Source organism: Protobothrops mucrosquamatus, unplaced genomic scaffold, assembly GCF_001527695.2.
Source record: "Protobothrops mucrosquamatus isolate PMUCROS unplaced genomic scaffold, P.Mucros_1.0 scaffold1714, whole genome shotgun sequence".
NCBI classification, from domain to species: domain Eukaryota; kingdom Metazoa; phylum Chordata; class Lepidosauria; order Squamata; family Viperidae; genus Protobothrops; species Protobothrops mucrosquamatus.
The window spans coordinates 81,600-109,250 of NW_015387862.1; the positions used below are offsets into that span (position 1 = coordinate 81,600).

Below are 27,651 nucleotides of genomic sequence, written 5' to 3' on the forward strand. Positions count from 1 at the left end.
AGTGGTTCGCTTAACAACTGTGGGAAAAAAGGTCAGGTGTGATTCACTTAACAGATGACACCTTGCTTAGCAATGGAAATCCTGGCCCCTATTGTGGTTGTAAATTGAGGACTATCTGCATACGGCATGTTAAATTTTATCCTGTATTACCTGAAGTATTTAATTATATATGATTCACTCTTTTCTCATTTGTGACTTTCTGAGTTAAAAGGCCTTATTGAAGTATAACAGAGATATTTGCCGAGCATCATAAGTCAGAGGTCCCCAACCTTTTGGGCACCAGGGACCAGTTCCGTGGAGAGAGTTTTTTCCACGAACTGGAGGGTGCGTGGTTTTGTGTGCTGCCTGCATCTCATGGATAGGGCTTTGCTTTTTTGTGCGTACTGGTGCTGGCATGTCGCGGCCCGGTACTGGTCCGTGGACTGGAGGTTGGGGACCCCTGTCATAAGGTACTTTCTCTCTCACCCACTCAGAGATCTTAATAATAATAATAATAATAATAATAATAATAATAATAATAATAACAACAACAACAACAACAACAACAACAACAATAAGAGTTGGAAGGGACCTTGGAGGTCATCTAGTCCAACCCCCTGCTCAGGCAGGAAACCCTATACCAGGGGTAGGCAACCGTGGCTCTTTTATGACTCGTGGACTTCAACTCCCAGAATTCCTGAGCCAGCCATGCTGAGGAGAAAGGGAGAGGTTTCCATGCTGAGCCAGGCTGGCTCAGGAATTCTGGCAGTTGAAGTCCACGAGTCATGAAGGGGCCATAGTTCCCCCCATGTTGGCTCAGGAATTCTGGGAGTTGAAGTCCACGAGTCATAAAAGGGCCAAAGTTGCCTACCCCTGCCCTATACCATTTCAGACAAATGGCTGTCCAGTCTCTTCTTAAAAACTTCCAGTGTTGGAGCATTCACCGCTTCTGGAGGCAGGTTGTTCCACTGGTTAATTGTTCTCACTGTCAGGAAATTTCTCCTTAGTTCTAGGTTGCTTCTCTCCTTAATTAGTTTCTCATATTAAATAAAGATTGAAAATGTCTAACCCAGTGGTGGTGAACCTATGGCATGCGTGCCAGAGGCGGCACTCAGAGCCCTCTCTGTGGGCACGCACACCATCGCTCCAGCCCCGCCTTTCCCCACGGCCCCCTCCTCACCAGAAGCCACCCCCGGAGGAGAGTAGCCCCCGGGCATGGCCCGCACAGAGCAGCGCAGCCAAGGACATGGCAGACGGGCAGCAGGGACAAAACTCCGCCCACGTACCCTGTCGCGTGCAGATGATGCTGCGGGGTGCGGGCAGAGGGCTTGGCCGCCATGGTGCTGCAGGGCCGCCTGGGCGATCTGTGACGGGCCGTGAAGGCGGTAGGTGGCCCTGCGGGTGAGGCAGGGGGCAGAGCCACAGGGCGGGGCGGTTTTGGGGCACTTGGTATCTAAAAGGTTCACCATCACTGGTCTAACCAGTCATCTAGTGCAGCGGCCCCCAAACATTGGGGCATCAGGGACCGGTTCTGTGGAGAGAGGTTTTTCCGTGGATCGGAAGTGGTGTGGTTTCGTGTGCTGCCTTCATCCTGTGGATGGGGCTTCACTTGTTTGTGCGGCCCGGTTGCTGACATGCCGTGCCCATGGACTGGGGGTTGGGGGCTCCTGATCTAGCGAGCTTCAAGACTGAGAATGTGGATTTGTCAGCTGAAGGCCAACACGGTGGTACCTCGGTTCTCATCTTAATTGGTTGCGGGAGGTGGGATGAACACCAAAAATGACAAGTACCAAACAAATTTTTCCCATAAGGAATAATGGGCAGCTGACACCAACAAATTCTAGCATGAGTACCGGGATGAAATTTTGGGTCAAAATCCGTCGAGTACCAAATTCGATGAGTTGCAAAGCAGTTGAGTACCAAGGCACCACTGTACTCCAATAAGCCGTATGGGCTCTTCTTGTCACTTATGCAGCTTGGCTTACTTCTCTGAGATGTTCAAAATTGCCGCCCTGCAGGCCTGTTAGTGTAGTGAGCCCTTGGTGCTCTATGAACTCGGTTGCTGTCTTGCAGACATTTCATTACCCTGCTAAGTCACATCATCAGTGCTTAACTCAGTGCTTCTCCTTTCTTGCACTGATGATGTGACCTAGTTGGGTAATGAAACGTCTGCAAGAAAACAACCAGGCTCAGAGAGCAAACACCAAGGACCCCAACCGTGAGCTACAAATATTCTCTCTTCTATCAGTCCTATTAGTGCAGTGGTTCTCAACCTGTGGGTCGGGACCCCATTTGGGGTCGATCGACCATTTCATGGGGGTCACCAAGCAAGGCTGTCCGCCATTTTTTTTGTCCGCCATTTTTTTCCCCCTTTTCCGGCGGGTGCCTTACCTCCCTTGGGCTGGGCCAGCTGGTGGTCGGCCTGCTCCGTCTCTGCCGCTTACCAGCTACGCCTCGGCCGGCGCAGGGGGCGGAACCACGCATGCGCGGCGTTCCCGGGCAGGGATAGTCCTCGACTTACGACCGGTTGGGTAGTCCTCGACTTACGACCGGTTTAGTCCTCGACTTATGACCAGTTTAGTCCTCGACTTACAACCGGTTGGGGTCGCGGCATTAAAAAGGTTGAGAACCACTGTATTAGTGGCTCAGCAGTTCCTCATTCCAGCACTGGACTTACCAATCCTGAGCATGGTTACTTGCTTCCTGGGGAGGGAGGGGGCTTGCAAGCCGAGACACTTGAATCCAGACAGCGTCATACAAGTCTTTCTTCCTTGTGTGAACTGTGCAGGGAACAATCAGAGGCATCCCAAACAGGCTCGGCCGGTTCTTTTGAGACGAGAGGAAGTACATTTCGGCCCGCATCTGCATTCAATGGGCAAGTTTTTTTTTTTTTTTTAAAAAAAGCACATGTATTTTGAAAGTTAGGAACGACTCCTAGACGTTTGTAAAAACATGGATGGACTGTCTCTCAAATGGTGTCTAGAAACATAACAGCAAAATAGTACAATGGCTCCAGTGTAATTAACACCCTCTCTTTGCTTAATATTTTTATGCCTTTTATAAATTCAAAGTTTTTAATGATTAAAAAAAAAAATCACAAAACAAAAAATCTACAAATAGATACAGAACGGCTGTGGCAAATGAAAACAAAGATAAGTACCAATAGCGATACGCGGCTTGGGGTGTCATTTCGAAACAACGGAAGCACCCCTCGGACACCATCGGCACTGACAAAAAAAATCTCCATCCGTCAATTGCAAAAAAATCAGCTTTATTGGAACAGCTTGCATCCTGCAAGGATGCTTTTAACTCCATCAACCCACAACACTTTTCACGGTAGAAAAAGATGCAATGCGGTGGAGATTTCCAAAATCCCTCCGTGGGGGTTTGGGTAAAAAAAAATCTGTCTTCAGTCAGTCCATGCTTCTCCTTGTGTCCCCCACCTCACCCTCCCAAGAATAACCCCTATCCCAGTGGTGGCGAACCTATGGCACGGGTGCCAGGGGCGGCACTCAGAGCCCTCTATGTGGGCATGCGCGCCGTCACCCCAGTCCTAGGCCTTCAGCTGGGTTTTATAAAACCTTTTCGCTTTAGGCCTCCACCACTGTGTGCAAAAAAAAAAAAAAAGGTTCAATCAATCAGTCAATTTCAACTTCTCGCGGGGAAAAAAAAGATCTTGCAAAGTTGGAATTGATTGATTGAACTTTTTAGTCCCACCCAGTCTGCCGTTACCACCGCAGCCACACCCACCCAATGGGCCACGCCCACCCAATGGGCCACACCCACCCAATGGGCCACGCCCACCCAATGGGCCACACCCACCCAATGGGCTACACCCACCCAGCACCTGACGATGCATAAGTGGGTTTTGGGTTGCAGTTTGGGCACTCAGTCTCTAAAAGGTTCGCCATCACTGCCCTATCCCCAACCTCACGGGCACCCTTTCAGCACTCTGGAGATGCAGGTTAGATTGAGGAAATAGCTTCTTGTTACAACAGCATCCTTTCTCAGAATACAAAAATAACCTTGCTCTAAACAAATCTAGTGGTAAGATGGGCAGTTAATACATTTAACGAAGAAGAAAAAAACAATAAATAAATAAATAAACCACAAGGCTACTGGATCCGTGCCTCAGGTTTTTTTTTTTGCCCAAGAGGTCTGGAAATCTCAACAGCTTTGGACAAAGTCACTCAGCCAAACTGTGATCCCAACCAAGGGTCACTGGTTAATTCCTTTAGTGCAGCGGTCCCCAATCTTTACGGCTTGGCGGCCCAGCAGGGAGGGAGTGAGGGGAACCAGCACACGCGAGCACTGACCCGCTGCTCATGCACGTGCATACACACCAGCCCACTGCTCATTCAAATCAAGCTGTGTGTGTGTGTGTGTGTGTGTGCTGGCCTGCTGCTTGTGCGGCCCGGTTCCAAACAGGCAATGGGCTGAGGCCTGGGGACCCCTGTTTTAGTGACAGGGGGTGACTATCCAACAGAGGGATCTTTTTGAAGCCCACCCCACAGATCGACAAGCAAATGTTCCCAGCATGGTACAGATTATGTCTGAACCCCAGATGTACTTTCCCAATGGCTGGTGGTCCTCTGAAGCTGTAGCTACTTCATCTGAAAGGGACAAAGCATCTTATTGATTTGGGCAATGCTTGTTCCGCACTAACCATTTTCCTGTGGACGGCAATGATGTAGCCTATGAAGGGGCTGTCCGAAGGCGAGGTCACATGGCCGTTCATCATCACACCGTTCTCCACCCTGCAGGGCACCACTGTGTTCGGCATTCCGTTTGGGATCAAGGTTGATCGCGGAAGGTCACCGTTCATCAGACAGTTGATCATCCCGTTAGTCGACTGTCCACGGTAAAAATCTAAAACTCAAGCACAAAGAGGCTGTTGTCGAAATAGGTCCTGGTAGGAAGCTAATTTTACACACCGAATAGAACAGAATACAGTAGAACAATAGAGTTGGAAGGGGCCTTGGAGGTCATCTAGTCCAACCCCCTGCTCAGGCAGGAGACCCTATACCATTTCAGACAAATGGCTGTCCAGTCTCTTCTTAAAAACTTCCAGTGTTGGTGCATTCACCACTTCTGGAGGCAGGTTGTTCCACTGGTTAATTGTTCTGTCAGGAAGTTTCTCCTTAGTTCTAGGTTGCTTCTCTCCTTGATTAGTTTCCATCCGTTGCTTCTTGTCCTGCCTTCAGGCGCTTTGGAGAATAGCTTGACTCCCTCTTCTTTGGGGCAGCCCCTGAGATATTGGAAGACTGCTATCATATCCCCCCTCGTCCTTCTCTTCATTAAACTAGACATACCCAATTCCAGCAACCGTTCCTTATATATATTTAGCCTCCAGCCACCTAATCATCTCTGTTGCTCTTCTCTGCTCTTTATTGCTCTTCTCTGCTTAAGCTCTTCGCTTAAGGATCATTTTTGATCACTAGCTGGGTAAAATCTCTAGCGCCTTCAATAAGGAGACCTGTTTTCTTTACTAACTAGACTGTAAAAAGAGAACAAACTATTTAGTCTTGCTCACATATTGTCTTATTCTATGCCGGGCTTCTCCAGCACAGAATAAAACAATATGTGAGAAAAACTAAGTTAGTTCTCTACATTCTGTCATAAGAACAGCTGGATTCTGCAACAAGTATTGGTTGAATGTTCCTCCTTTACAAATTGTATCCTGACTGTGCCAGTCCCGAGAGGGCTAAAATGGAGGTGGAGGGAGAGGAGGGGGAGGAAGGGGAAAGGGAGAAGAAGAAAGAGGAGAAGGAGAAGAGGAGAAGAAGAAGGAGAGGAGAAGGAGATGGAGAGAAAGATGGAAAAAAGGAGGAGGAGGAGGAGGAGGAGATGGGGAAAGAGAAGTTGGTTTTCTATGGCAGGGCCAGCGGTTGAGAGAAACACGAAGAGGACAGCTTCGCGTGGGAACTTTTTTGTCCATCAGTTCCCATCATTCCTGCATTTTACTCCACATTAAGCCCTTCATTCAGTTGGGAGTGAAAGTTAAGAGCGCTCACTTTCGCTCCCAACGCTAAGCAACAGCAGCACTGCCAGCTTGTCTGACAAAACTCCCAACTGGGCCGGGGTGTGTGTGTGTGTGGAATCGAGGCATTTCTTCCTACCTGTTTGCAAAGGACTTGAAGAAGCCGAAGTGGGGGAGCCAGGGATTGGCACCTCGAACGCGCACAAAGAAGCTGTCGTCGAATGCCGGACTTTTTGGTTGTCTTGCGGAAAGTTCTGCGGGAGAAACGACAGCAGCAACAACGGAAGAGATTAAAGCCGGGAGCAATTAATAATTAAGACGACACTTCAGAGAGCTGGTAGACTAGAGGAAGCTGAGGCATTCTGTGCCTCGACCCGACAGCAACGGAGAACGCTGCTCCAAAGTTTTTGGGAAACCCAGGGGAGACAGGAAAGCTGTTTCCAAAAGCACGGAAGCAGCTGGCGAGAGAATTACAAAGGAGAGGGGAGAAGATCTGACTCAGCCACATCTGTTGTCTCGATAGATTGTATAATGAGCTCCCAGGATAGGGCTCGTCTTTTGACGCGGCCCGTCGGATCTAAAGGATAGGCTGGGCACATCGAGGCAAACATCTCTCTATAAAAACTCAAGCTTTATTCTCTGGATCTCCTGTAAACTGCAGGACGATGAAAGCCTCTCGTTAGGGTCTCTACGTTAAGGCACCAAGCTGGAAAGCAGGAGGCGGTGAGTTCTAGTCCTGCTTTACACATGAAAGCTGGCTAGGTGACTTGGAGCCAATCACCAGGAGACAGGGAGTTCTAGTCCCACCTTAGGCATGAAATGTGTCTGGGTGACTCTGGGCCAATCACCAGGAGACAGGGAGTTCTAGTCCCGCTTTTGACATGAAAGCCGGCTAGATGACTTGGAGCCAATCACCAGGAGACAGTGAGTTCTAGTCCCATCTTAGGCATGAAATCTGTCTGGTGATTCTGGGCCAATCACCAGGAGACTGTGAGTTCTAGTTATGCTTTAGACATGAAAGTCGGTTAGGTGACTTGGAGCCAATCACCAAGAGACAGTGAGTTCTAGTCCCGCTTTAGACATGAAAGCTGGCTAGGTGATGGACCAATCACCAGGAGACTGTGAGTTCTAGTTCTGCTTTAGATATGAAAGCGGCTAGGTGACTTGGAGCCAATCACCAGGAGACAGTGAGTTCTAGTCCCACCTTAGGCATGAAATATGTCAGGGTGACTCTGGGCCAAACGTCTCTCTATAAAAACTCAAGCTTTACTCTCTGGATCTCCTGTAAACTGCAGGACGGTAAAAGCCTCTCGTTAGGGTCTATACGTTAAGGCACCAAGCTGGAAAGCAGGAGACGGTGAGTTCTAGTCCTGCTTTACACATGAAAGCTGGCTAGGTGGCTTGGAGCCAATCACCAGAAGCTGGGGTGTTCTAGTCCCACCTTAGGCATGAAATCTGTCTGGATGACTCTGGGCCAAACAACAGGAGACAGTGAGTTCTAGTCCCACTTTAGACATGAAAGCCGGCTAGGTGACTTGGGCCAATCACCAGGAGACTGTGAGTTCTAATTCTGCTTTAGATATGAAAGCCGGCTAGGTGACTTGGAGCCGATCACCAGGAGACAATGAGTTCTAGTCCCACTTTAGAGATGAAATGTGTCTGGGTGACTCTGGGCCAATCACCAGGAGATAGGGAGTTCTAGTCCCGCTTTAGACATAAAAGCTGGCTAGGTGACTTGGAGCCAATCACCAGGAGACTGTGAGTTCTAGTTCTGCTTTAGATATGAAAGCCGGCTGGATAACTTGGAGCCAATCACCAGGAGCTGGTGAATTCTAGTCCCACCTTAGGCATGAAATCTGTCTGGGTGATTCTGGGGCAATCACCAGGAGACAGTAAGTTCTAGTCTCGCTTTAGACATGAAAACCAGCTAGGTGACTTGGAGCTAATCACCAAGAGACTGTGAGTTCTAGTTCTGCTTTAGACATGAAAGTCGGTTAGGTGACTTGGAGCCAATCACCAAGAGACAGTGAGTTCTAGTCTCGGTTTAGACATGAAAGCCGGCTAGGTGACAGACCAATCACCAGGAGACTGTGAGTTCTAGTTCTGCTTTAGATATGAAAGTGGCTATGTGACTTGAAGCCACTCACCAGGAGTTGGTGAATTCTAGTCCCACCTTAGGCATGAAATGTGTCTGGGTGACTTTGGGCCAATCACCAGGAGACAGTGATTTCTAGTCCCGCTTTTGACATGAAAACCAGCTATGTGACTTGAAGCCAATCACCACGAGACAGTGAGTTCTAGTTCTGCTTTAGACATGAAAGCCGGCTAGGTGACTTGGAGCCAATCACCAGGAGACAGGGAGTTCTAGTCCCACCTTAGGCATGAAATGTGTCTGGGTGACTCTGGGCCAAATCACCAGGAGACAGTGAGTTCTAGTCCCGCTTTTGACATGAAAGCCGGCTGGGTGACTTTGGGCCAGTCGCTCTCTTTCTCAGATCAACCCACCTCACAGGCTTGTTGTTGTTGTGGAAAAAATTAGAAGGAGGAAGGTTCCAAGCTTTTCTCTTTTGTAGGAGACAATTACATTCAGTTCCCCATCTCTTTATACAGCAGTTGTGTCTCTTCTGCCTCCTTAGGGTTTCACTGAAACATACATTTCTCCAAGGGTGGTCAATTTTTGCATTCAGTTGCAGAGGCATCATTACCTTTATGTTCGAGCTGTGTACTTCTGCAAGCAGGATCTGATCGGGCTTCAGGGCACACAGTTCACTCAGGTGTTTCTTCAAGTCAGAGTATTTCTCGTCCATATTCAGCCTGAGTCCGTATCGGACAGGAGTCGTGCCATCTAGTTTAGTTACTTGAAGAAGAAAAGAAAAAAAGGGAAAATGAATGGGAGAGAGACAAAAGAGAGAAAGTGTGTATTTTTAGAAACTTTTCACTTTATTTATTTAGTTTTTATTTATCACATTTTTGGAACCGCCCATCTCCCCTCAACAGAGAGAGACTCTGGGCAGCCTACCATAAAAAATTAAAACATAAAAACGGTACATCATGATTCCGACAGATGAACTTCGAGGCATTGTTTACCTTAAAGAATCTTTATTGAAGAAGCATAGCATCGGCACGTACATGGTCGAAGCCAAAATCTGAATTCTCCTCCTCTTAGCACATAGTATCAAACACAATTCCCTCCTCTAGTTAGCAGTCATAAATCACATTCTCCAATTAGTTTGAAATGTAGGCTTTCCTTCCAGTTCTCCAACCCGCCATTTCTTATCATCTCTTATTCCAAAAGCCCCGAGTTCACACACTATTATAATATTGTTATGTCTAACTAACTCCCATCACATTCCTCCTCCTACTCCCCCCCAGTATCATCTAATTCTAAGAGTAAAGCATAAGAAAGAAAAAGGCTGCATCTCCGTATGTTGTCAAAGCAAGAACATCCGATGTTAGCAGCGTTGACACAGTATACAAAAGTTAAGATTTTAAAAAGAGGCAAGGCGATTCAAGACAATGTTAAAAATTAATTGAAAGGCAAAAAAGGAGGGCTTTTAAGGTGCTAAACAGCCCAGGGCTCTGTGTTTCTCTGGGCTCCACGTGCAAGGCCGCGGAGACGCCATGCTTTCACCCGTTTCTGGAAGGCCAAGGGACTGGCATCCCATCTCATCTCTGGGGGGCGAGGATTGTGCAGGGAAGGGACAATGGCAGAGAAGGATCTCTTCCTAGATCCCCGCCCCCAGTCGGAATTCCTAAACTGACAGGGTCTGCAACATGCCTTCTTTGCCTGAAGGGATGGGACGGGCTGATGTAATGGAACGAAGAGGGTTCCAGGTGTTTTAACTTTTTCAGTACCTTTCAAAACTACAGATAGTTTTGCGAAAGAACAAAGTGGAACAACGACTGAGGACCTTCTTTTACCGGTCCACTATAGAAAGCGTCCTCTCACATTGCATTACGGTGTGGTATGCTGGCTTGACAGCCGCGGATAGAAAGACACCACAGAGGGTGGTGAGCACAACACAAAACATCGTGGGTTGTCCCCTGATACCACTAGACCAGGGCTTTTCAACCAATGGTACGGGTACCACCTGTGGTACATTGGCACCTGGCAGGTGGTATGCGACCATCCTAGAAAAGTGGTAGCGGGGGAGGGGAATGAGCTGAAGTGACGGCAGCACCGCACAAGCCTGAGCGAGAGACGGCTGGAGCTGCAGGGCTGTCAGGGCTCAGCGGAAGCGCCAGGATCAGTGCCGCTTTCCAGCTGATCGGCGCTTCTTCGGGGCTGTCAGGGCTCAGCGGAAGCGCCAGGATCAGTGCCAGGCTCCAGCTGGAGCTCGGCACTGATCCTGGTGCTTCTGCTGAGCCCAGAAGAAGCACCCATCAGCTGGAATGTTGCAGCATCTCCAGGGTCTTGTGATTTACATTCATATTTATGACGGTCACAGTGTCCCAGGGTCATGTGAAGTGACCAAAACCTGCTGCAACCACCCAGCAGACGGGGGGGGGGGGGAATAAAAACCAAGTACCCCCCCCACCCCACCCCCGCTGCCAATCCTCAACAGAAATGCTCGCAACAATGAAAACCTCGGACAGGAGGAAGAGCGCCACCGGGTGGGCAGGCAGGTGTCTTGCTCGGCTGTGGCTTGGGGGGCACCTTTTTCAGTGCCATTGTAACTTCAAAGAGTCACTAAGCGAACTGTTGTAAGTCGAGGACTACCTGTACTTTATCACTTTTTTCCTTTTTCTTTTTGGTCAAGTTTTTGACACCTTGCTAGGCGACTGGTGGTACTCGGATGTTGCCATATCCTAAAAGTGGTACAATGGGTGAAAAGATTGAAAAGCCCTGCACTAGACAACATCCCTAGGGCCCGCTGCCTTAGAAGAGTGAGGAAAATCCTCAGGGACGAATCACATCTTGGTCAGCACTTCTTTACTCTCGTCCCATCGGGTAGGAGATGTGGAAGCATAGCCAGCCGTACCAACAGGCTGAAGAACAGTTTCTACCCGTGGGCTGTCAGACTCCTGAATGAGAAATAACTCCACGTATGATAGACTTGCGGGGCCGGCGCGTTGTGCAATAAGTTCACATGGTGCAATGAGATTGTGTGTTTGTTGTCACTGTGAGTTGTGTTGGGGGAGGGTGCATGAAGGGAGTCTCAGCCAATCTCATTGTACACATGTTGTACTTTGACAATAAAGGTTGATTTGATTGGATAGTCCTCAACTTACAACCATAACTGAATCCAGAATTTACACTGCTATGTAAGACAGTTGTTGTGATTTTGGTCCCATTTTATGACTTTTTTGGCCACAGCTCTTAGTAAATGAATCACTGAGTTGTTAAGTCAGTAACGCAGTTGTTAAGTCAACCTGGCTTTCCCATGGACGTTACTTGTCAAAAGAGCGCAAAACGGGATCACACGATCCCGGGACACTGCAGCCGTCATAAATATGAACCCGTGGCCAAGTGTCTGAATTCTGATCATGTGGCCATGGGGGATGCTGCAATGGTCGTTAAGCGAAACTCGCTTGTTGGAAGCTGGCTGGGAAAGTCACAAATATGATCACGTGACCCCGGGACACTGCAAACCGTCATAAATACACGCCAGTTTGCCCAGCGTCTGAATTTTGATCACATGATCATGGGGATGCTGCAACAGTTGTTAAGTGTGAAAAACAATCGTAAGTCACTTTTTTTCAGTGCCGTTGTAACTTCCAATGATCACTGAATGAATGGATGTAAGTCGAGGACTACTTGTGAATAAAAATAAATAAAGTCCAACGTATTTGGAAGATCCCAGCTGGAAAGAGATGCTCAACAACCTAACAACCAAAATGGAGTCCATTTTTTCCCCAACAACCACACCAAGGAGAGAGACTCAAGATTCCTCACTCACCTATTATTTCTATATGCATGTAACTGTCCATCGGAAGAGGCAGCGATAAAAAATTGAAAGGGTCAAAACGAACACTGATGTGCCCACAGGTCTTACACTTCACCTGGGACCTCAGCTGCCCATGAAAGAGGTCAACCACAATTGAGCGGTTCCTTCTCAAGTGGTTCTCCCAGGCCTGAAATGAAATGAAAAGGAAATCGATGTTAATACCACTTTACAAGGCTTTGGTAAGGCCACACTTGGAATACTGCATCCAGTTTTGGTCACCACGATGTAGAAAAAGATGTTGAGACTCTAGAAAGAGTGCAGAGAAGAGCAACAAAGATGATCAGGGGACTGGAGGCTAAAACATACAATGCACACTAGCTGAGGAATTCTGGGAGTTGAAGTCCACAAGTCATCAAAAGGCCAAGTTTGAAGACCCCTGCAAGTTTAAGGGATCTTCCTCTGGACTATCATTATCTGCAGGGAATCCTGCAACTTTGGCAACCGTGGTGGCGCAGTGGTTAGAATGCAGTACTGCAAGCTAACTCTGCCCACAGCCAGGAGTCTGATCCTAACGGGGCTCCCCGTTGACTCAGCCTTCCATCCTTCCTAGGTTGGTAAAATGAGGACCCAGATGGTTGGGGGGGAGGCATTTGCTGACTCTGTAAACCGCTTAGAGAGGGCTGTAAAGCTCAGTGAAGCGGTATATAAGTCTAAGTGCTACTGCTAGTGCTACTGGGTACGATGGAGCTTGTTGTCTCAAGTGACAGCTAGCTAATGGTTAACCACGACAGACTGGGGCTTTCGTTCTTTGAGAGAATGGATGCTTCCTGAGAAACCACAACATGGTAGGAAAACAAAACCTGCATTAGATGTCAGAGAGAGCCACGTATTGGCCCCAGGTCACTCACTTCTGCCGCTACCTCCCAATCCGGCCGGCCATCACTGTCCTTCAGTTCCACATACGGCTTATCATGAACTCGGTTCAGGTCCTCATGGAGCCCATCCAGGAGAAAAGCTAAGAGCTCCTGAGAGTCTTGTTGTTGGAAGCCATTAAATCTCGGGGCGTATTTAGCTATAGTCCACTGTAACAAAGCAAAGTGGACCCAGTGGGTGTTAAGAACAGTGAGGAAGTTCACACATCGGCCGAGTTAGTTAGACAATGCTGACGGTGCATGCAAATCCAAGGCACTATTCTTGGGTAAGTCATGGCTTAACATTATGGGTGAAATCAGCCAAATGGGGCTTATTCAAAGGTAAAGGGGACGGTCCGATTCTAGGGGACGGTCCTCATCACTGATTCACAGCCAAGGGAGCCAGCATTGTCTGAAGACACTCCCATGGTTATGTGGCTGGCATGGCTGTACACCAAAGGTGCACGGAGTGCTGTGACCTTCCCATCAAAGTGGTACCTACCCATGTTTTCCCGAAAATAAGATCAAGTCTTATTTTTTTGGGGGGGGGTGTCTTTTTTATTCACCTCCTGCACCGACAGCCCTGCCCAGCTGGTCCACTTCTTCTGCAGCCGAAGGAACAGCTTCATTCTGCAGCTGCATTCCGGCCTGCATTTTGCAGTCAGGCCTTTTCGGAAGGCCTCTGCAGCCGAGTACCGAGCTATGGATTCAAGCTCAGTTCTCGGCTGCAGTGGCCTTTCCAGAAATGCAGGCCTGACTGAGAAACGCAGGCCTGGCTGCAGAAGACGCCTCAGAAGAAGTGGGCCGGTGAGGAGAGGCCTGGCTGCCAGGTAAGTGGGTGCAGGGCGTGTGAGGCAGATCCACACCCCCACCCCACCTTGATTTTTAAGGGTGTGCCTCACCCCCAAACTAGGGCTTAGTTTTGGGGTGGGGCTTATATTAGGCCCACCCCCAAAAATCAAGCTAGGGCTTATTTTTGGGGGTAGGCCTTACTTTCAGGGAAACAGGATATTGATCTACTCACATTTGCGTGCTTTTGAATTGCTAGCTTAGCAGGAGCTGGGGCAAGAACGCGGAGCTCACCCTGTCACACGTTGTCTGGGTCTCGAACTGCCAACCCTTCGGCTTATTCAATCGGTCACATTTAAAAGCATTTAATAGCACCGTATGTGAACGCTATGACACAACCGGTGGAATGAGTTCAAGGAAGCAGTTACCATGTCTGTGTGCTCCCCCACCTACTAAGGGAGATAGACTTTGTAGTCCAGATTCCACCTGGGTGCTAATTATTCTTCCCTGCTCCTCGAATGAAGGGAAATGAATATAGTTGTCAACGCTGCTAATATTTTAAATTCTTGCTTTGACAAAATATGCAGAACTGTCTGGTATTTTTAGAGTTAATGCAGAGGAGAAAGAGGGAGGAGGGAAAAGCCCGGGAAAGGGAAAGGAAGGGAACCTTTTCCCTTCACACTAATTGGGGAACGTAAATCATGACAGCAAAATAGGGAGTGGAAATGCCAACAAATAACTGCTCGGTGGGTGGGGATTTCAGATTTTAGCATTGCCTTTCATCATGCCTGTGCCGACATTTTGTCACATAAATAAGAGACTTTTTAGGATAAAATGCCTGGAAGTTCTTTGAAGTGTTTCATTAGTCGGAACCTTGACAATAGTATTATCTAGGAAAGTTTGTCCCATACGCCTCCCAGGAAATGGGACTTTTGAAATTGTTCCACTGTAGGGTGACTCACTTTCCAGGTCTGTATATGTCAGGAAATACATGATTTTTTTTTTCTAAAATTCCCCATTTCATAATGAAGCTGCAAAGGAAGTAAGAAAGGTTGTGGGGGCTTACCCTCAACTTGAGAGGAGCGATGTTCTTTTGGGTTCCACTCCACAGTTCTTGAATCAAATCCCCATAGCACTTAGCCATATGCCCCTTCATTCCTATTGGATTTGTCCTGGAATTTAGAACAAAATTCGTTCCGTCAATTATCTTTTTTGGGATTACCTAGGAAGGAATTGGTGGGATTTTGAAAAACAGGTAGATCTCTTCTTACAAACCCAATGGGAACTAGAACTGCCATTGCTAAACAACGTGGCTGTTAAGCGAGTCACACCAGGGCTGGAAACCACTTTTTCCCCCATGTCCTTAAGCAGATCATCACGGTTGTCGAAGCAAATCCAGCTTCTCCATTGACTCTGCTTGATGGAAGACCGCTAGGAAGGTGAGAGATGGGGATCACGTGACCCCGGGATGGTGCAACTCATCAGGAACACACGTGGTTGCTAAGCACCCACATTACTGACCAGATGACTGTGAGGATCCTGAGAGAGTCATAAGTGCAAGAGCTACCGGTACTTACTTTTTTCAATGCTGCTGTAATTTTGAACGGTCATTAAATGGTCGTAAAGTAAGGACGGTCTATATCAGACATGTCAAACACAAGGCCCGGGGGCCAGATGCGGCACGTGAAGTGGTTTCATGTGGCCCACGAAGCCATCCTGGAAACAGTGAGGGAACGGCCCTGGCCCAGGCCACCCTTGAGCCAATGTACAATTTTGTGGTGGCCATCTATGCTGAAACGCATTCAGTCTTAGCTCCACAAGGCCGTCTAGAAACAGCGAGGAACCAGCCCCTGCCGCGTCGGCCCCGCCCCCTGGGTGCATGCTGGGGAGGTGTCACCCTTTGTGAGGAATGAAGAAATGGACCATGCCTTGGCGCTTGCCCCGGTCCCACCCCCTTCTGCCAGAGACCCTCCGATCTGTCCCACTTCTGCCCAGGCCCCCACAGACACCCTTGACGCGAACGATGTAGAACTGGCCACACCCACCCAGTAGGCCACACCCACTCCATCCACGCCCACCCACTAGGCCACACCCTCCCCCCCGAGGGCAACTGCAATGCTGATGCAGCCCTCAATGAAATTGAGTTTGACACCCCTGGTCTATATGTAACCTCAGATGACAGAGGGCACCACTAAATTGCTCCCTCAATATAGACAGGACAAGAGCTATACTGAACCTCCTCTTCTTTATATAGGCTAGATGTCTACATGCAGGGATAAGATTTTGTTTCATTTGAGTGATTTGCCAGCATCTTAGGCAGGGGGGAACCCTGCAGTTCTTCCTAAAGTGCAGAAAAACTAGGCAAGCAACAATGTTGTTGTCAGAACCAGGAAGTCAGCAACAAACAAAGGCAGCCCTTTTTATTTCTAGTGTATTTGTTCTCTATCTGGATCACTTTACAATATAGGCTAGTGGTGGCGAACCTGTGGCACGGGTGCCAGAGGCGGCACTCAGAGCCCTCTCTGTGGGCACGCGTGCCATCGCCCCAGTCCTAGACCTTCAGCTGGGTTTTATAAAACCTTTTCGCTTTAGGTTTGATCAATCAGTCAATTTCAACTTCTTGCAGGGAAAAAAAAAGATCTTGCAAAGTTGGAATTGATTGATTGAACTTTTTAGTCCCACCCAGTCTGCCATTACCACTGCAGCCACGCCCACCCAATGGGCCATGCCCACCCAGCACCCGACGATGCATAAGTGGGTTTTGGGTTGCAGTTTGGGCACTCGGTCTCTAAAAGGTTCGCCATCACTGATATAGGCAGTCCTCAACGTATGACCAACTGTTTGAAGTTATGACAGATCCCTCCAAAAGGTACTTAGGACCTGGTTTTGACAGCTCTCCCACCCCCCCATGGTCATGTTACAGCATGTTGGGCACTTGGCAACCAGCCTGCATTTATGGACATTAACAGCGTCCCACGGTGATGTGACCCCGATGTACGACGTTTCTGCTGAAAACTGGCATTTATTTCCATTTTTTGGCACAAACGTCCCACAATGACACAGCTTCAGTTAATAACCACGGTGATTCATTTAATGACCACCGCAAAAACAGGGTCATTAAAATCACATCGGTCACACGATGATCCGCTTTACAGCCATCACAACTTACGACTGTAATGGGCAGGCTCCATTACAGTTGTTAAGTCCAGGACTACGTTTAACCACGCACGCACACACACACACATACGACATCACAACCGCTCCTGTTCATATTTCAATTCCTCCTTGAGTCACGGGTGAGAACTACCTGTTCAGCTCATACAGGTGTCGGCCGGAGATGAAATACTGGGTGAGAGGTTGAGTGTTACTGACGCACTGGATGCTCGAATTCATGAAGCAGGTGTTGCCCAAGTTGCTCAAGCCTGTGGCCCCTTTTTCGGTGGGAACTGGAAGGATGGAAGAAATGATGGAAATCAGCAGGACGTTAACGATGAATAATTATAAATCTATATAAATAAAAATGTAAATGTTCGTTTGTTCAAAATCTTAAATCTCCGAAAGCTCTTCACCGATTGCTTTGAAATTTTGACACAATGTTGCATTCGAATACGCACGTGTTTTTATATACCTACTATTATATATTATATAGATGTCACACCTGTGACAGGTAAAAACATGCTTTTTTTGAAAAACAGCGCCATCTGTTGGATGTAAAAGCAACACACGCCAGACTGAGCCACAGCAACGCGTGGCCGGGTACAGCTAGTCATTAAATAATGATAATAAACACTATTATCCATGCTGGCAGCGGTTTCTGGATTATTGGCAGATTCCATCTCCCCACCTGTCCATCATTTTGGTTATCATATTGATACCGTATCTCCCCGAAAATAACACCCACCCAGAAAATAAGCCCTAGCCTGATTTTTTTTAGGATGCTATTAATATAAGCCCTACCCCCCAAATAAGCCTGGAGGGGGTGGACATGGCCAGCACAGGAGGCAGCGAGCATTTATTTCCATTTTTTGGCAGGCGGCTGTGCAGTGTTCCAATATCTCAGGGGCTGCCCCAAAGAAGAGGGAGTCAAGCTATTCTCCAAAGCGCCTGAAGGCAGGACAAGAAGCAACGGATGGAAACTAATCAAGCAGAGAAGCAACCTAGAACTAAGGAGAAATTTCCTGACAGTGAGAACAATTAACCAGTGGAACAACCTGCCTCCAGAAGCGGTGAATGCTCCAACACTGGAAGTTTTTAAGAAGAAACTGGACAGCCATTTGTCCGAAATGGTGTAGGGTTTCCTGCCTGAGCAGGGGGTTGGACTAAATGACCTCCAAGGTCCCTTCCAACTTGATGATGATGATGATGATGTCCAGATCGCCTACCTCCAACCCGCCTCTCCCTCCGCACTCGGATTTACCTGTGCTGTGTAAGGGGCTGGCAGGCTGCAGCTGATGCCAGACACTGTCGGACTCCGTGCGTTCACCTCTTGTGCGTGCACTTATATATATATAAGACTGGGTCTTGTTTTCAGGGAAACCAAGTATATATCCTCATTGTGTATCTTTTCCATTGTTTCTTTTACTGTTCTATTATTTTACCTCTGTTCTGTTTACATTCCTTTCATTTTCTTCCTTTTTATTAATGTAGGCTGCCCAGAGTAAATGGCATGGAGAGATAGAGGGCAAAAAAATATTTAACTGACATACAAATAATGTTAAGTTGTGCAATAGATACATACAGAGGAAAAAAGGAGAAGAAGGGGACAGATTTACCTCCATTGTCCTGATCCCCTAATGTGGGAATGTCTACTGCAGTGATGGCGAACCTTTCAGAGACCGAGTGCCCAAACTGCAACCCAAAACCCACTTATGTATCGCCGGGTGCCGGGTGGGTGTGACCCACTCAGCGGGTGCAGCTACAGTGGGCTTGGCAGACTGGGTGGCCGTGGCCACTGGATGGGTGTGGCTGCAGTAGTCATGGCAGATTGGGCATGGCCGGGGTGGGCATGGCCACCTTGATGTTGCTTATGGGGAGGGACACCCACCTGGCACCCGGCGATACATAAGTGGGTTTTGGATTGCAGTTTGGGCACTCGGTCTCTAAAAGGTTCGCCATCACTGCCCTATACCATTTCAGACAAATGGCTGTCCAGTCTCTTCTTAAAAACTTCCAGTGTTGGAGCATTCACCGCTTCTGGAGGCAGGTTGTTCCACTGGTTAATTGTTCTCACTGTCGGGAAATTTCTCCTTAATTAGTTAGTTAGTCCTCTCCTTGATAGTTTCCTTCCATTGCTTCTTGTCCTGCCCTCAGCTGCTTTGGAGAATAGGTTGACCTCCTTCTTAGTGATAGTCTCTCAAATATTGGAGGACTGCTCTCTTGTTACCCCTAGTCCTTCTTTTCATTAAACTAGACATACCCATTCAACTGTTCATTGTTTGAGCCTTCAGATCCCTAATCATCTTTGTTGCTCTTCTCTGTATTCAAGAGTCTCAACATCGTTTCTGTATCGTGGTGACCAGAACTGGACAGGATCTACTAGCTTGGATTTACCAACTTACTAGCAGGATCTATCCCAGGGGTGTCAAACTCAATTTCATTGAGGGCCGCATCAGCATTGCGGTTGCCCTTGGGGGACTGGGTGGGTGTGGCCAGGGGGTGTGGCCTACTGGGTGGGCGTGAATGGAGTGGGTGTGGCCTACTGGGTGGGCATGGCCAGCTCTACATCGTTCACGTCAAGGGTGCCTGTGGGGGCCTGGGCAGGAGTGGGACAGATCTGAGGGTCTCTGGCAGAAGGGGGTGGGACCGGGGCAAGTGCCAAGGCATGGTCCATTTCTTCATTCCTCACAAAGGGGGACCCCTCCCCAGCATGCACCCAGGGGGCGGGGCCGACGCGGCAGGGGCTGTTTCTCGCTGTTTCTGGATGGCCTTGTGGAGCTAAGACTGAATGCGTTTCAGCATAGATGGCCACCACAAAATTGTACATTGGCTCCCGGCCGGCCTGGGCCAGGGCCAAGGCAGAGGGGGCCGTTCCCTCACTGTTTCCAGGATGGCTTTGCGGGCCACATGAAACCACTTCGTGGGCCGCATCTGGCCCCCGGGCCTTGTGTTTGACATGTCTGATCTATCTGCTTGGAACTCCCAACAGCTCATTCTATTCATGTGTCGACCAATAATTGACTTCTGGAAGGTCAGAGAGTAAGAAAGAAGCACTTACCTTTATGCCTATCAATTTTACTGCTGTTTGCTATAAATGACATCTCTTCGGGCCAGCTCATGTCTTTATTGCGAACTGCAAAAAGCAAAGATCAAAGCTTAGCTGGCACCAAATCCATTGCATTTAGAAGGCCGCTGAGTCCAATAACATGAGACTGAAAGGCCAGCCTCTTTACAAAGACAGAAGGGTCCTTATATTTACGAAAACCACAATGTGGTTTGAAGTCAGAGAGCTGTCCACTGGGGCTGCTGCCACCAAGGATCCCAACAAAATGATTCAGTTCTCAGCCCGGAAAGAAATCCTCAGATGTTTGTAGGTGAGAAATTTCTGAACGAAAACTCTGTTTTCAGGTATTGTGCATCGGATTTTGGCCCCCAGCTCTCTGGAAAGGTTATCGCATTAAAAATGCAATATGAACTTCCAGTGATAAATGAATGGGCCAAAGTAACAAGAGGGGAAAAGAAGAATTCTGAAGTTAATTAACCGAGCCTCTCCTCTAAGGCTCAAATTAAACTTTTTAAGAACGCGTGATTAGGAATAAGAACGTTTGGGAATTGTAGCAAAGTCAGTTTGATCTTTCTTTTCCTTCGCTTGTTCCAGGCAGAACCTCACTCTAAACTGCCCTCAGCTTTGCAGTGATTTGAGTAGTTAAAGCAGTATTTCTCAACCTGGGCAACCTGAAGATGTGTGTGGACTTCCATTCCCAGAATTCCCCAGCCAGCCACGAATATTAGGATAAAGTCACGGTTATCTTATACCTTCTATAATTAAATGCTGTTCATCTTGAATATTCAGGTATTCCAACGTGTGATCCTCATCATCAAGAAGAGTAAGGTAGTTCTGTGGAGAAAAAAGTGCTAATCCTCAGTTACACTGTCTTAACGCACAGCCAATATAAGTATTTCCATACAGCTTGACATATTCTGGTGGCGCAGTTAAAGTGCAGGCAAACTCTGCCTACAGCCAGGAGTTCGATCCTGACCGGCTCAAGGTTGACTCAGCCTTCCCTGTTTCCGAGGTCGGTAAAAATGAGGATCCAGACTGTTGGGGGCAAGAGGCAAATACACTGTAAACCACCCAGAGAGGGCTGTAAAGAGCTATGGGGCAGTATATAAGCCTAAATGTTATTGCTAGGTTCTTCCTAATCTGATGACCAACAGGTACAGATGGTCCTCAACTTATGACCGCAAGTGGGACTGGAACTTCTATCGGTCAGTGAGTTGGTCAAGTGGGGTGAGCTCCATTTTACAATCTTTTTTTTGCCACGGTCCTTAAGCAAAGTTCTTAAGCGTATAATGGGGTTGTTAAACAAATCCAGTTTCCAACATTCACTTTGCGTGTTGGAAGCTGGCTGGGAAGGGTACAAATTGTGATCAGATGACCCTAGGACAGGGGTAGGCAACCTTAGCTCTTTTATGACTCGTGGACTTCAACTCCCAGAATTCCTGAGCCGGCATGGCTCAGCTTGGAAACCTCTCCATTTCTCCTCAGCGTGGCTGGCTCAGGAATTCTGGGAGTTGAAGTCCACGAGTCATAAAAGAGCCAAGGTTGCCTACCCCTGCCCTAGGACAATGCAACCATTGGAACCACCTATCGTGTGGTCGTAAGTCAAGGACTACCTGTTCCCTAACCCTAACCCAACAGCTTACACGGCCACAATGAAGTTCGAAATTTCTGTTGGTAAATTAGACAAGTTCCAATTTCTAACCTTTTTTGGGCCGCATTTCTTAAGCAGATCACTGCAGTCGTTAAGTGAATCCTGCTGTTGTTAAACAAACCTGGGCTGTCAGGTCCCCAAAACCCTTATTCTTTACCTTGCATATATACTCAACCTGCCGTTCTGCTGGGGGGGGGGGAGCTTTGCATTACCTTGGGGTAACCTTCGCTTTCTACTCTCTCTTGCTGCCTCCGTCCCTTTGAGAAAGGAATGTGTCTCCCTTATCAGGGAGACGGTTAGAAAGAAAGGAAATTGGAGAAGACCTTGAGATGCCCGCCAGCTGTGCCAGTTACCCACTCTTCAGACCACCTGTGGATTGGCTGGATTTCAAACGGACATTATGACTTTGGTGGGAGGAGGAATATCGCTAGTTTAATTATATTGTTCAAGTGGGCTTTTCCCCAGATCTCGGCCTTGACTTCTCCACTGTTACTGACCCCCTAATAAAAGTATCCTTTTGAGACAATGCCTGTTTCAAGAGTACTGCTTTCTTGGGTGGTTAGTTGAAGAAGAAGAAGAAGAAGAAGAAGAAGAAGAAGAAGAAGAAGAAGAAGAAGGAGGAGGAGGAGGAGGAGGAGGAGGAGGAGGAGGGGCACCTGATCTAGATGCTCCTTTGATGTTTACCTATGGCTTTTATTTTATTTTTTATATTTATTTTTTTAAGTGGAGCCAGAAGTGGAGTTACTTTCACAACTTACTACCCTGGTTTGAGAAGACCAAAGCACCAGAAGGCGAGACAAGAAACAACGGTGAGCGCACAGGGGCCGACAATGTCTGACAGCGGCTGCAGCCTGCCAGCCCCTTAACACAGCACAGGTAAATCCGAGTGCGGAGGGAGAGGCAGGTGGGAGGCAGGTGATCTGGACATCATCATCATCATCATCATCATCAAGTTGGAAGGGACCTGGGAGGTCATCTAGTCCAACCCCCTGCTCAGGCAGGAAACCCTATACCATCTCGGACAAATGGCTGTCCAGTCTCTTCTTCAAAACTTCCAATGTTGGAACATTCACAGATTCTGGAGGCAGGTTGTTCCACTGGTTAATTGTTCTCACTGTCAGGAAGTTTCTCCTTAGTTCTAGGTTGCTTCTCTCCTTGATCAGTTTCCATCCGTTGCTTCTTGTCCTGCCTCCAGGCGCTTTGGAAAATAGCTTGACTCCCTCTTCTTTGGGGCAGCCCCTGAGATATTGGAACACTGCTATCATGTCCCCCCTCATCCTTCTCTTCGTTAAACTAGACATACCCAATTCCAGCAACCGTTCCTTGTATGTTTTAGCCTCCAGTCCCCTGATCATCTTTGTTGCTCTTCTCTGCACTCTTTCTAGAGTCTGAGTCCTTACACTGGTATCCTTCCTTTGACTGCGGATTGAAAGCTGACTGGGAAGGTTGAAAATTGCGATCAAAGGACCCCCTAGGACAAGGGTAGGCAACCTTGGCTCTTTTATGACTCGTGGACTTCAACTCCCAGAATTCCTGAGCCAGCCATGCTGAGGGGAAAGGGAGAGGTTTCCATGCTGAGCCATGCCGGCTCAGGAATTCTGGGAGTTGAAGTCCACCAGTCATAAAAGAGCCAAGGTTGCCTACCCCTGCCCTAGGACAAGGTGACCCGCGTAAATAGACGTCCGTTGCCAAGCACCCAAATTCTGATCACACATGACCACAGGGAAGCAGCAAGTCCTAAGTAGGAGGACCAGTCACAATTCATTTGTTTAACACTGTCGTGACTTCAAAAGGTCGCTACACAAATGCTCGTTAAGTCAAGGACTATCTGTAGGCTGGCTCTGCAGATCCCAGCATGCCTAGGAGGCTGACTCAGCATCTCTCTGAATCAAGCTGTACTCAAAGGAGGAACTACTAATTTGGGACCCCAACCGTCCAATGCCATTCATACCAAAATGGGTCTTGGACCCCACCACTCAGACCAGGCATTTTAACTTCCGGTCACCACGCATGGGCTGAGAGCCCACCGGTTTCTTCTCCACGGGGGACCCTCCCCGATTCTGCCCTTACCTCGCTGTTGTACAGCCACAGGCGCATATCCTCCTCTTTCATCCTCAGCCGCTGCGACAGGTATTCGTGGATCTCCTTGACGGTTTGGGTGCGGCTAAAGCAGCCGGTGTAGGCCAAGACCCTCTTCAAAGGCGCGCTGGGAGAAGGGACGTTCCCTAAGTTCGCAAGCAGAGAGAAACAGATGTTAAGAGCCGAAGGAAGGGGCCAGGTACGGTCGGGCTCTTGCAAACTCGGCGACTTTAAGGCTCGTGGACTTCGACTCCCAGAATTCCTCAGCCAGCATCGCGATGCTGGCTGAGGAATTCTGGGAGTCGAAGTCCACGAGCCTTAAAGCCGCCGGGTTTGCGGAACCCCGCGCAAGAGTGTGCAAATCAATGTTCTTGGGTCGGTCTGGACTTGCTGCTCTTTTTAGGTGTTGTTCGGCTGACCCCTCTTGCTAAATTAAGAGCCCGAAGCAAAAGCGGGCAGAAAACACAGAGACAGAATGGCTAAAAATCTCAATAGAGGAAAAATGGGCTAAGTGAAAATATTGAGCTGATACCTCTTTGGTCCGGGAAGAACAAATGCAGGTGGCAAAAAAATGGGATCATTTCCAGGTATCGAGGCGGCAGGTGTAAAAAGGGTTGGGTTGGTTCCCTTCCGGTTCTTCCCCAACCTGGGTTGATCCTCTCAGGAGCCTTTTCATGAAACTGGAGCAGCCAAAGAGGACAAATTGCACCTCTTCCTGTGTCAATCTGCCTTCTCCTGATGGCTGCCCTTTCCTGAACAACGTCTTGCAGCAGCCTGAGGATTTTAGAGCAGAATAGAGCTGGAAGAGACCTTGGAGGTCTTCTAGTCCTGCCCCCTGCTCAAACAGGAGACTCTATGCTATTTCAGGCAAGTGGCTGTCCAGTCTCTTCTTAAAAACTTCCAGTGTTGGAGCATTCACAGCTTCTGGAGGCAGGTTGTTCCACTGGTTAATTGTTCTAACAGTCAGGAAGTTTCTCCTTAGTTCCAGGTTGCTTCTCTCCTTGATTAGTTTCCATCCGTTGCTTCTTCTCCTGCCTTCAGGTATCTTATTCCTGTTTAGGGGTCCCCAAGCTGGCCCCCTCCAGGTGGGTTGTCCACAGAAGGAAACCCTTTCAGATATTGGCCACCATGATGAAATACCGGTTGTCCTTGACTTTCAACACTTCATTTAATGACCGTTCGAAGTTACTATGGCACTGAAAAAAGTGACATGACCATTTTTCACATTTACAACCGTTGCAGCGTCCCCATGGTCATGTGATCCAAATTCAGACACTTGGCAACTGAGTCATAGTTAGGATGGTTAGGAAATACCCTGGGTCCACGTGATCCCATTCTGTAACCTTCTTATAAGCAAAGTCAATGGGGGAAGCCACATTCTCTGAACAACCGTGTTGCTAATTTAACAAGGGTAGTGATTTACTTAACAACTGTGGCACGAAAAGTCATAAAATGGGGAAAAACTCACTTAACAAAGGTCTCACTTAGCAACAGAACTTTTGGGCTCAATTGTGGTCATACAGGACTACCTGTAGCACAGGTCAGGGGAAAAAAAACCTATTGCCATCCAGAAACAATAGTTTCATTTCATTTCATGTATATGTACCCCAGCTTTATCATTTTTACAAATAACACAAGGAGGCAAGTATATCCAACGCCTGTCTCCTGCTTGAGCAACTCCTGAAGGCAGGTAGTTCCAGTGGTTAATTGTTCTGTCAGGAAAATTCTCCTTAATTCCAGGTTGCTTCTCTACTTGATTGGTTTCCATCCATAGTTTCTAGTCCTGCCTTCTGATGCTTTGAAAAATAAGTTGACCCCCCTCTTCTTTGTGGCATCCCCTCAAATACTGGACTATTGATTGCTATTATGTCATCTCTAGCCCTACTTTTCTCTAGACTGGCCATACTCAAATCCTGCAACAGTTCTTCATATGTTTTAGTCTTCGGGCCTTTAGTCTTAGTTGCTCTTCTCTGCACTTTTTCCAAAGTCTCAACATCTTTTTTTGTAGTGTGGTGACCGAAACTGGAGGCAGTATTCCAGATGTGGTCTTATAAGGTTTTATAAAGTTTTCCCTTAATTAAAAGTAACATTTTGAAACGCTAGGCATCTCAGACACTCTAGCAGGAATTATTACATCCTATCTGCTTTATAAAAACAGAGATCAGAGCACAAAACAGTAATTCTTCCTGCAGATTTTGTTATTTAGAGATAAGGCTTAATTACTATTTTTTTTTGGGGGGGGGGAGAGAGGTTTACAGCCTATTAGGGTTATTGAGGCTCCATATTTTAGTTGTGATCTTAACTCAGGTGGCAATGTGTATTTCTTGATATTGGTTTTTTTGTACTGTGCCTAGCTATAATAATAATAAAAAACTACTAATTGTTTTAGTAGTCAGTAGGACTATAGTACTCCTTGACTTACGACCGCAATTGAGCCCAACATTTCTGTTGCTAAGTGAGACAGTTGTTAAATGAGTTTTGCCCCATTTTACGACTTTTCTTGCCACGGTTGTTAAGTGAATCACTGCAGGTGTTAAGTCAGTCACACAGTTATTAAGTGAATCTGGCTTCCCGTCTTTGCTTGTCAGAAGGTTGCAAAAGGGGATCACATGACCCCGGGACACTGCGACCGTCATAAATATGAGTCAGCTGCCAAGCATCTGAGTTTCGATCGCGTGATCATGGGGATGCTACAACGGTCTTACGTGTGAAAAGTGGTCATAAGTCATAAATCTAGAAGCCACCTGTCATTTAAACAGGAGACCATGAATTCAAATTCTGCTTTAGCCAGGAAAGCCAGACTTTGGATAGGTCAATCTCTCTCACAGGGTTGTTGTGAGGAAAATAGGAGAAAGAAAGTAATAATAATAATAAAGTTGGAAGGGACCTTGGAGGTCATTGAATCCAACCCCCTGCTCAGGCAGGAAACCCTATACCATTTCGGACAAACGGCTGTCCAGTCTCTTCTTATAAATTTCCAGTGTTGGAGCATTCACCGCTTCTGGAGGCAGGTTGTTCCACTGGTCAATTGTTCTCACTGTCAGGAAGTTTCTCCTTAGTTCTAGGTTGCTTCTCTCCTTGATCAGTTTCCATCCGTTGCTTCTTGTCCTGCCTTCAGGCGCTTTGGAGAATAGCTTGACTCCCTCTTCTTTGGGGCAGCCCCTGAGATATTGGAAGACTGCTATCCTGTCCCCCCTCGTGTGCTGGGTATGTCCTCCACCTCGATTCATTTGTAAAAAATAATAAAGGCGGGAGATAAATAAGTACAAAAATAAGTTTACGGAAGCATTCTGTCTTAGTGAGTTCTTCTCCAATCTGGGTCAATGCATAAGGAGGCCGTATTTGGTGTGTGTGTGTGGGGGGGGGAACACACCTGCTCTTGCAAGAACCAATAACAATTAACTTAAGCCTCTAGCTTGATCCACACAAGGCCAGACCTCCCGACATATTTGCATGCAGGTTAATGAAAAACAGCAAAATTTGAATTTTCAATTTTTTTGTAAGGCAGCAAGCACCTCTTCCCTTTCACCCCGTGGTGTTTCTCCCCCATCTTCACCATCAAGCAAAGCACCCTCTCTCTGTATATAATACAAAGCCATTCCCCCCCCCCGCCGCAGTCAAAAAGCGAGAGATTAAGAATAAGATTACAGCAAGAAAGCATGTTGGGGCGGAAGGCAGGCTCACGATTCGTGGTTGATTTCGCCATTAGTGCCGAGCGGACAAACGCCAAATCACGTTCAGATGCTGGTGTATTATGAAAATCCTCTCTTCCAAATTGGGGGGGGGGAAGGAGGAGGAGTTTGATGTGTTGGAAGGCAAAGCAGCTCTGACCACAAAATATTCAATAAGGTTTTCGATAGGTAAGCTGGCTGGATTTGGTTATATTCAGATTAAGCCATGAGCCGCTGATTTTAACCAATTGGGGGAGGAGGGGGGCTTTCCTAAGCCCCCCCTCTTTTTACAGGTGGCAGAAGCATTAAAACACACACACACACATACATACACAGACACCCAAAGTTGAAGGTTTAGAATGAGCGTTTAAGCAAACTCTTATTAAAGGTCAACACAACATCCTGCTTTTTCTTCCAAAGACCTAGCTTTCCCGGCTAATATCATTTTGATTGCAGGAATTCACCCGTTATCTAGGCCCACGG

The 27,651-nt window shown here is 47.6% G+C and overlaps 1 protein-coding gene across 1 annotated transcript in view; it reads right to left on the reverse strand.

Moving 5' to 3' along the window:
• The window catches only part of USP32 (ubiquitin specific peptidase 32), a gene marked incomplete at its 5' end in the record, with an annotated part of 78,086 nt that overhangs the window by 18,646 nt on the left and 31,789 nt on the right, over positions 1-27,651 (reverse strand). The window contains 11 exons of the mRNA XM_015822878.1: positions 2,657-2,841; positions 4,646-4,848; positions 6,099-6,213; positions 8,665-8,816; positions 11,860-12,034; positions 12,756-12,929; positions 14,614-14,719; positions 16,855-16,993; positions 19,762-19,836; positions 20,520-20,601; positions 23,489-23,643. Of these exons, the coding sequence (XP_015678364.1) occupies positions 2,657-2,841; positions 4,646-4,848; positions 6,099-6,213; positions 8,665-8,816; positions 11,860-12,034; positions 12,756-12,929; positions 14,614-14,719; positions 16,855-16,993; positions 19,762-19,836; positions 20,520-20,601; positions 23,489-23,643 (1,561 nt within the window). The remainder of the gene's footprint in view (positions 1-2,656; positions 2,842-4,645; positions 4,849-6,098; positions 6,214-8,664; positions 8,817-11,859; positions 12,035-12,755; positions 12,930-14,613; positions 14,720-16,854; positions 16,994-19,761; positions 19,837-20,519; positions 20,602-23,488; positions 23,644-27,651) is intronic.